Raw genomic sequence first — 9,846 nt, 5'->3', positions numbered from 1 at the left:
GAACCTGGGCTCAGCCTCTATCAGGGTCTGAGGGTGAGGCATCTGGGGTTTCACAGGTTCCCCCTTTGGTGGTGACTTTAAAGCACTAGCGTGCAAATTGGGGCTGGCAAGGGAGAGGCAGGTCGCTCCAGGCTCGGCCATCTAGGGTTTCTGAAAGGGGGTCCTCCAGGCAGGGCTGCCCGGTTCCTTACCTGATGGTAGCCAGTAGCTATGTCCGCAGCTGCAGTGGGTCTATTCGAATGGATGTCTTTGAAATAGATGCCTCAGCAAAGGTCAGTTTCAGGCGCATACGCTACAATCAAAAAGCTTAACGTCATGTATGTACACTGGCCTGCTTCTGCTATTAACAGTGGAATCAATTAGAAGTTACTAACTTGGCATAATTTATTGAATATCTATGTATCAGTATTATATGATACCAAAATCAAGAACTTGGCATCAAATTTTTATATACTTTGACTAATTTATCTTCAAAGCTGTTTACCCACAATTGCTGAAAAGTTTATTTCATGGATAGTTGGAAAAACCTTTACCTCCTTTGGAACGTATTTAAGACCAATAAATCCAAATGTACACAGTAAATCAGTGTGAAATTGGAGAAGAAAAATACATTTAAGAATAGAAAAGGAATTATGATATTTAGTTTTCACTTTCATTCTGAAAATTACATTGATAGCTCACTCTCTTGGCACACATGACTACTTAGCCTGAAGTCTTTCACTAAAAACGAACTAATAACCCAAAAGACCTATAAACCCCTGAATTTGTGGAGATATCACTCTTTCGTGGGGACGTTAATCATACAGAACTAGCGTCGCAGGTCAGTTGGTCTTCAGGACCCCACATCTCTTCCTCTCAGGCCAGTGATAGGACTTCTAAATAATGCTGAGAAAGGGGGACTTCCCTGGTGGCACAGTGGTTAAGAATCCGCCTGCCAGTGCAGGGGACACGGGTTCGATCCCTGATTTGGGAAGATCCCACATGCCACGGAGCAACAAAGCCCGTACACCACAACTACGGAGCCTGCGTTCTAGAGCCCCGCGAGCCACAGCTGCTGAGCCCATGTGCCACAACTACTGAAGCCCATGTGCCTAGAGCCTGTGCTCTGCAACAAGAGAAGCCACCGCAATGAGAAGCCCGTGCACTGCAACAAAGAGCAGCCCCCGCTCGGCGCAACTAGAGAAAGTCAGCGTGCAACAATGAAGACCCAACGCAGCCAAAAATAAAATAAAATAATTAAAAAAAAATAATGCTGAGAAAGTTATTCCTTTGAGTCATGAACGTTTTTAGTTGGTATTCGTAAAATCTCCTTCTTTCAACATCTCGGTAAGAGTCTGACAATGGGGTGCAAGTCAGATGAAGTCATTGGGAAAAGGGACCTGCTTAAATGAGAGGCAGAAGGAGGCCCTTGGCCTGTTCTGTAGGTCTGCTGAGATCAGTCACCCTGATTACTTAGTGCTTAGAGTATTAAGAAATAAAAAATTCTTAATGAATTATGCAGTGGATTTCAGCTCACGGCTTACATTTTATTTATTTTGTGTATGATGGAATTGTCAGAGACTGAGAGAAGAAAATGTGAGATTTCTAAACTTGAATTCAGATGAAAGATGAACTTTATAAGAGCTGTGCTTTATTTATTTATGTATGTATGGATGGATGGATGGATGGGTGGATGGCTGCGTTGGGTCTTCGTTGCTGCGCGTGGGCTTTCTCTAGTTGTGGTGAGCGGGGGCTACTCTTCGTTGCGGTGCACGGGCTTCTCATTGCGGTGGCTTCTCTTTTTGTGGGGCACGGGCTCTAGGCCCGAGTTCTTCAGTAGTTGTGGCATGTGGGCTCAGTAATTGTGGCTTGAGGGCTCTATAGCGCAGGCTCAGTAGTTGTGGCGCACGGGCTTAGTTGCTCCGCGGCATGTGGGATCTTCCCAGACCAGGGCTTGAACCCGTGTCCTCTGCATTGGCAGGCGGATTCTTAACCACTGTTGTCACCAGGGAAGTGCCAGAGCTCTGCTTTTTAAAAGCAGTTATTGTAAGGCCAGCATTTGTAGGATTATCTGGTAAAAATGAAGCCAATGATTCTACGTCAGGAGTTGGCAAGCTTTTCCTGTGAAGGGCCAGGTAGTAAATACTTCAGGCTTCGCAGGTCGTGGGCCTCTGATACAACTACTCACTTCTGCTATTATAGAATGAAAGTGGCCATAGGAAATACGTAATGTGTAATGAATGGGCCTAGCTGTGTTCCAGTAACTCTTTATTTATGTAAACAGGCAGTGAGTGGACTGTAGTTTGCCTGTCCTCTGATCTAGGTCAAGGAAATTTGTCAGGGACTGAGTGGTTTTGAATGCAAAAGCTTCAGGATTAAAAAATAAATCCTCAATCATGAGATTTTGTTTCTCTTTATTCTTAATAGGTGAACATTATACCAGTGATTGCCAAAGCAGATGCAATTTCTAAAACTGAATTACAGAAGTTTAAGATCAAGCTTATGAGTGAATTGGTCAGCAATGGTGTTCAGATATACCAGTTCCCAACAGATGATGAAACTATTGCTAAAGTCAATGCTTCAATGAATGTAAGCTCTTAACTGAATATTATTTGTTTTACATATGATAAAAGGGATTTATAAGTAAGTAACACTGCTACTAATGTATTTTCACTTCTGTCTTCCAAAACAAGGTGAATTTTGAAAGAGTCCAGTATAGGGAAATGTTTTCTTTTCTAGAGTTGGAAAAGTATAATGAGAATATATTTTTGAGCATTTTTCTTTCCTCCCTACTTTCACCTAAATGAAGTGATACATCTGTGAGACCGGGATTCATCTTTTGTGGAACCATATTTAATTGCCTTAGAAAGATTCCTTTCTGTCCTTTCTTTAAGAACATGAGAAGACATTACGGCCTCCCTCAGAAAGCTTTAGGATCTTAAAATCTTTAAGGAGAGCTTTCTAATCTGGTACTGAAGCTCATTCTCCCTTACAGGGTCACAGGTACATATGAAATATTCACATAATTTTTTAATATTTTAATATAGAATATATTTAGTATATTTTAATTATACATAACTTAATGTGATTGAGGATGACTAAGTTCTTTGTGTTACTTGAGGCTACCAGATTTCTTAAATAATTGGTTATATTTTGACGGATCACGGGTTTTGGAGTCAGACTTTACCATGTGTTCTTGTGGGAATTATTAACCTCCCTGAGACTGTTAACTTATCTATGAAATTGGGTTAATAATACCTGTCTTAAGGGTTGTTGTGAGGATACAGCTTTGTTCACTGCCTGACACAGTGACATTCAGTACCTGTTGTTCCATTTCTCCCCTTTTTTCTGATTTTTTCATACTTTGTTCATATTAAGATACTTAAATATATAGAAAGCTGACTAATGTAAAGGGAGGTGATATTAATTTCTGTGTGTTAAATTGTCTTTATATCTAATTTGTTTTCTGTGCCCACCTGGAATAAGTTTTCAGAGGGGTGCAATTAAGAGACTAAATATTGTCAATTATTAAATATTAAACATGATACTGTTTACATTAGACTTTCCCTACATTAATCCTCAGCTTCAGACAGGACGGTCTACTCACTGCTATTAAATCCAGCTATTGTATCTTTGTTCAAAATCTTCTCCTTACTATGCTAGTTCTTCCTATTCTGCTTGATCCGTCTCCAGTTTGGGTTGTGTCTTCCTGCCCAAAGAGACCTCTCCCTCCTCTAAATTTCTATAACATTTGTATTCAGCATTAGTTTGGGACTTAAATATTATTTTATATTAGTGTTATATATGTAGATATACACTATATATATATATACACACTTTGGTTATATGGGGGGTGTGTGTGTGTGATTTCCTCAACGTTATCTTTGTCTTTTAGGACCAAGATAATAATGAGGGAAATGATACCTGTGCTAGAATTCTGTTTTTGTATTCTTGCAGCAAAATAGGAATACGTGTGGGGCATGCTCAGTAAATAACTCTCTCTCTAGGGCCTGAAGATGACTCTGTAGAACAGTTGGCATACACGTGAACAGCTGTGAACACATATTCACAGGGCACATTTTAAAAGCTGAGGCACAGCAGATCATTTGGCTTTAACACATTCGTTATTTAGTAAATTTTCTCTTCTCTGTTTTTACTGGTATGAGATGTGATTGATGTCCTGGCTTCTTTCCAGGGACACTTGCCGTTTGCTGTGGTAGGAAGTATGGATGAGGTGAAAGTTGGAAATAAGATGGTTAAAGCTCGCCAGTACCCTTGGGGCATCGTACAAGGTAAAGGAGATAAACGAGGATATGTGCGCTGCCTGACAGCCTGGAAGTTGAATTTAATGCGTTCTAGGAGGTGATGCTGATTTGGGGTTATGATTGGCTGTCAGAAGGGTTGGCTCTGTTCTGTTTTAGCCACGTCTGCAGAGGCGCAAGGCACAGCCTCCCTACTTCCTGTCTTAGATCATGTTACCTGCCCAGGTGCACCAGGACCTTCAGAAGGCGGGAGGCACTGGTCGGGTACTTTGAACAAAATTTGAGTGTAAATAGTATTGTTTAAACATAGTACGTAAACTAAGTACTAGATAATTCTGTGACACAATAAACCACTTTGTAAATTTATGTATTTTTACTCATCAAAGTATTGCCAACTATTTCCCAAACAAACCAGTCAGCCAAGTAATAATTTTTAGCATTTGTCTAACTCTACAATGAGTAAGTAATTAGCACTTGACTGGCTCATTCATTCATGATGCCAACTAATGGGGAACGGATTACCCCTGCTGGTACTGGTTTCCCAGTGGCCTCTCCCATTGCGGAGCGCAGGCTCAGCGGCCATGGCTCACGGGCACAGCCTCTCCGCAGCATGTGGGATCTTCCCGGACCTGGGCACGAACCTCTGTCCCCTGCATCGGCAGGCAGACTCTCAACCACTGTGCCATGAGGGAAGCCCCAGTGCTTTTTTTAAGTTGACAAATTTTGTAATTAGTGGAAAATATTGACAAAACTTAACATTTTTAATGTACAGAAAATATAAAGGCAATAATTGTACTTAAAACTATTGATCACAGTAACACATGTGACGCAGAATCACAAATGTGGCATTGTGTGACAAGAATTTGATGTTTACAGCAGGCACAGGTGGTGTTCTCGAGTGTGAAGAATTTACCACCTTGAAGTTTTAGTGAAAAAATATTACATACTCTTTTCAGGCGGTATGTGAAATGTCCTGAGGATGGTTTATAAACTGCTAACAAAATACTAGTGAAATGATTGGAGCATATGGTACAGAATAGAATATATTTCTTTCCTATTTCCTGTTTATCCTTGGCTACTAAATTTAAGCAAACCTCTGTTAATCAGTATCGCCTATAATTCGGTGTGTGTAATACAAGAATTGCTTCCTTGGTTACTTGTATGAAACAACCATAGCTATTAATCAGACTGATCATTTCGCTGTTTGGGTTATTTCAAATGTGTTTTCATTTACTCGTCCATTCAACAAATACTAATTATATGTCAGGATTAAAAATCGGTGTTGCTGTTTTCTGTTTTCCGGCTAGTGGAAAATGAAAACCACTGCGACTTTGTCAAGCTCCGGGAGATGCTCATTTGTACGAACATGGAGGATCTGCGAGACGAGACGCACACGAGGCATTACGAGCTGTACCGGCGCCGCAAACTGGAGGAGATGGGCCTCACAGACACGGGCCCAGAGAACAAGCCGCTCAGGTGAGCAGCCAGGGAGGGAGGTGGGGTGGGCCTCTCCGTCTGCCCAGGATGACAGAGAGTCTCCCACATCGTGAGGTGGCGCCACCTGCTACGATTAATGACTCTGCTCTCCGTGCCGCCCTCGGAGGTCTTTGTCCTTCCCCGACTCAGGGAGTTCGAGTAGAAGGGAGGACACAGGGCAGAAGCCCAGGATTTCAGCATCCGCTGAAGTGAGTAACCAAAGGAAAAACCTCTCATTATTTGGTTTTATTTTTGTATTTATGTGAAGAAGGTGAAAGAGTATTGATTATTATTTTAAAAACCTGGACTATGAATCATATTAACTACAAAGCTGTTGTTTTTTATCCTGATGAAAGTTTTGGAATGACTAAACTTAGGAAAATATCTTGTAAAGGAAGCACTAGTTGCGGGCCAGCTCTGGTAAAGCGATGATTTTCTCTGCTGAAGAGAAAGCATCTAGCATTGGCTTCCCTTCGTGTTTCCCAGGAGGCTTCACTTCTCGCTCTTTCAAGTCTGTGGGTGGTGAGGGGTCCCCACGTGCCTGAAGGAGACGCGGATCCTGAGTGACAGCGGGCGGGGTGGCCTTGCATGCTGGAGGAGAGGGATTCAGGTGCCTGGTGGCTCAGTTATCAGTCACCTGTGGAGGACTCAGAAATGCAGGTTCACAGTTTCCGGGTATGGAGCTGAAGAATCACATTTAAATGAAAATTCCCACTCAGCCCTTCAGCAGACACTTCCTGCTGGTCACTGGCCAGGTGTGCACCATGGGTGCAGAGAGGAAGATGCTCTTGCCCTGTGTGGTGATCAGGGTCTGGGGGAGTGAGGAGGCCCGGGCAGGAGGCTGCTGTGGGCATCCAAGTACGAGCAGACAGGGGCCTGTGCTGGCGTGGCAGTGGCGGAGGTGGTGAGAAGCATGGTCACCACATAGGACTGGAAGGCGACGTCAACATGACTCTCTGATGGTCTGGATATGGATGTAAAGGAAAGAGGAAGCCAGGGTGGTGGCTCCAGTTACTGTCTTCCACCTGAGAACCTGGGTGAACGGTGGTGATGTTTATTGTTATGAGCAAGACGGGGGAAGGGGTACACTTCCTGGTGGGTAACTGAGAAGTTTGGGACATGTTACATTTCAGTTGATTATTAAATCTTCAGGTGAAGACTTAGAGTAGGTTATTTCATAAACGAATCTGGAGCTCGGGGAGAAGTGAAGGCTGAGATGATACTTTGGAGTCAGCAGTGAATAATACTGCATCTAGTGTTCGCAGTGCTCTTATTGTTCTGAGCTTTTACTACCTGGGGAAAACAGAGGAGACATATGCAGAGACCTGGAAGGCAGAGAGAGAAAGGCACCTTTGAGTCTCTGCAGGAAGGTCGGAGGAGCAGGGCATCCTGGTGGGGATTTGGTCTTTGTCCTCGGGGAAAGACACAAAGTTTGAAGCAGTGATACCGATACGGTATTTGCACTTAAAAGATCACTCTTGGCTGCAGTGTGAGGGAGGGGTCAGAGGGTGTGCAGAGGTGCTGAGGAGCTAAGTGCCAGCAGCAAGCACAGAACTGGGTGTGTTTGAGAGACATCTAGAAGATAAAAGTGAAAGAACTTAGTGACTGTTCAGATGTAATGAGGTAAAGGAGCAGAAGATGCCAAAAGAAGACTTCTGCTGGCCTGGATCAGTGGTTTCTTCAGCTCGGCAGGTAGCTGTACCCTTCACAAGGTAGTGTCTCTGGAGGCGCACTGGCTGCTCTGTGGGGCAGGATGGAGATCGTTAGCTCAGCTGGGACCTGGGGACTTAGAGTTTCCTCTGAAACATCCAAGTGACAGTGTCACATAGGCACTTTGGCTGTTTATCTGGAGCTCAGAGGAGAGAGGAGAGGGCTGGGCCAAAGGGATGAACTTCAGAGTCACAGGCACTAAGAGGTGGTTAATTGAATACTGCGTATGGGTGAGATGCCTGGAGAGAGAAGTACATTTGGAAAGAAAGGTGCCTTGGAAACAGCCTTGAGTCCGTTGAACGTGTGTCAGCAGAAGAAGCAGACAGAAGCGGTTGAGAAGCCTAGGGTAGAGGAAGGAGGAAACCAGCAGGGTCGTGTCTCGGAAGCCAAGTGAAGAGGGTCTCAAGAAGGGAGAGGTGGCCGTGTTGAAAGTGAGAGGGTTTTGCTGTGGAAGTACAGCAGTGTGATACAGTCCAGTTGCTCCCTTGACCGTTCTTTGACAATAACGAGGAACACGCCGTCTGAGTCAAAAAGGACAGCACAGGCCAGGGCTTGCAGATTTTTTTTTTTTTTTTTTTTTTTTTTTTTTTTTTTTTTTGCGGTACGCGGGCCTCTCACGGCGGTAGCCGCTCCTGCTGCGGAGCACAGGCTCCGGACGCGCAGGCTCAGCGACCATGGCTCACGGGCCCAGCCGCTCCGCGGCATGTGGGATCCTCCTGGACCGGGGCACGAACCCGCGTCCCCTGCATTGGCAGGCGGACTGTCAACCACTGCGCCACCAGGGAAGCCCAGGGCTTGCAGATTTGAAGGGAGAAAACCAGCTTCATTCATGAACAAACCATTTCCAGCCTTCCTTCCAGGAAGGGGGATGTCCAGTGGGCCCAGCTTAGGACATGTGCCCGTGTTCTGGCTGGGTGGGTGTGAGCCTGACTGCCTGTCCCACCAGAATGCATCCCGTGGGAAGAAGTAGCTCTCCAAAGGTAACCAGAATAATAATACAACAGGAGAGAGAGATGGTGGGCGGGCACTCAGAACAGCCGTTTTTTAGCATTTCCTCAGTTTGGGGAGCGTCTGCCCACTGGACAGGTGAAGAATGGAAAACTGGGAAAGGAGGCTCTTCAGTGGAGGCCAGGTTACAGAGTGGACAGGAGCAGTGGCTGCAGGTTGCTTGCAGAGGACAAGCAAGAAGGCCGGGGGCTCGAGCTCAGTGTGAGGGAGGCCCTGCCCACCTGCCCGGGAGCTGGTGGCCCTCTGCTCTGCCCAGGCCTGCAGTCCTGATGAGATGGGATTCCTTGGGTCAAGCGCAGCAGAATGTTCTCTCCTCTTGGTGCTTTCTCATTTGTGAATAAATTATTTGATAAAATTCCTGTAGTTCTTTACAGCCTGAGGTCTAGGAAGGTTTCACCAGTGTGGTTTTAAGAACTTGTATTCTGTTTTCTTAGGAGTCTTCCCATTTAATTTGGGACGTGTACGACAGTCACTATAATTTGGTTGGCACGTAAAGTCTGTCCCTCAGTACTGCATCTATGAATAAGAACAGTTAGTCACATGAGCCTGTTGGGCCGCGCTCTGCTCTTTATGGCCCGGCCTTGCTCTCCGCAGCCCCGTAGTGTCTCCATCCTGTTTCCCCTGAATGGTTATGCTGAGTCATGGTTTGTGTCGCCGTGTACCCACACCCATCTCATGCTTGTCATGAGGTCCAGGGGGTCGGCATTACGTGTACCCCTGTAGTCTTAATTAACTGATGTTTACTTATTTAAACTACATGAAACATGCTTTTATCAACCTCAAATCCCCAAGTTATTTTAGATGAACAAAACCAGTCTCGTTCACCATCACTGAAGTGCCCTGGGCCCTCAGAGTCTGGAAGGGAGATTTGTGTGGTACTTTAGAGTTTCTTAAGTGTTTGGCATAATTTTTTGTGTCATAAACTTTGTGTCTTTCTGCACTTGGTCTGTGGTGGACGCTCCTCAGGCCTGCGAGAGCTGCACCCGGGGCTCAGGGAGGTCCTGAGTGAGGGGGACGCAGCGGTTTCCTGATGGGCACGAGCGGTCAAGGATGCATTCTCTTCCTCTTTCATTTTCAGCTCTGCCTTCAGTCAGTGATGTTTGCAGCTAGGGGAGGGTGCTGCATTAAATATCACGGCAGCAGGAGAGCTCTTTTTCATTCTCGGATCCATGGCAGTCAACAGTGGTTGTATTAGTTTCACAGCCACTCCTTGCAGGCCCTCTCAGAGTTTCATTACCACCTTTTGAAAGACAGTGCGGTCTCTTTCCTTGCAGTTGGCTCTGTGAGCTTACCTGTCACAGTGGGCGTGTGTGATGGATGCAGAACACGCGGGACCAGTGTTTCCTCTTTACCTCTTGCTGAGGCACCACTGTAGGCGGGATTTATGCTGGTTAGGGTTACAGGCTTTGGA

The 9,846-nt window shown here is 45.2% G+C and overlaps 1 protein-coding gene across 1 annotated transcript in view; it reads left to right on the top strand.

The window, feature by feature from the left end:
• Positions 1–9,846, top strand: part of SEPTIN10 (septin 10) — a 53,201-nt gene that overhangs the window by 33,274 nt on the left and 10,081 nt on the right. Inside the window, exons 6-8 of the mRNA XM_024757989.1 lie at positions 2,407–2,568; positions 4,175–4,271; positions 5,549–5,717. Of these exons, the coding sequence (XP_024613757.1) occupies positions 2,407–2,568; positions 4,175–4,271; positions 5,549–5,717 (428 nt within the window). The remainder of the gene's footprint in view (positions 1–2,406; positions 2,569–4,174; positions 4,272–5,548; positions 5,718–9,846) is intronic.

The sequence above is a fragment of the Neophocaena asiaeorientalis genome, unplaced genomic scaffold (assembly GCF_003031525.2).
Source record: "Neophocaena asiaeorientalis asiaeorientalis breed wild unplaced genomic scaffold, Neophocaena_asiaeorientalis_V1.1 scaffold497, whole genome shotgun sequence".
Lineage (NCBI taxonomy): Eukaryota > Metazoa > Chordata > Mammalia > Artiodactyla > Phocoenidae > Neophocaena > Neophocaena asiaeorientalis.
Note: the sequence above shows the minus strand (reverse complement) of the source record. Positions and strands in the feature narration are given on the sequence as shown.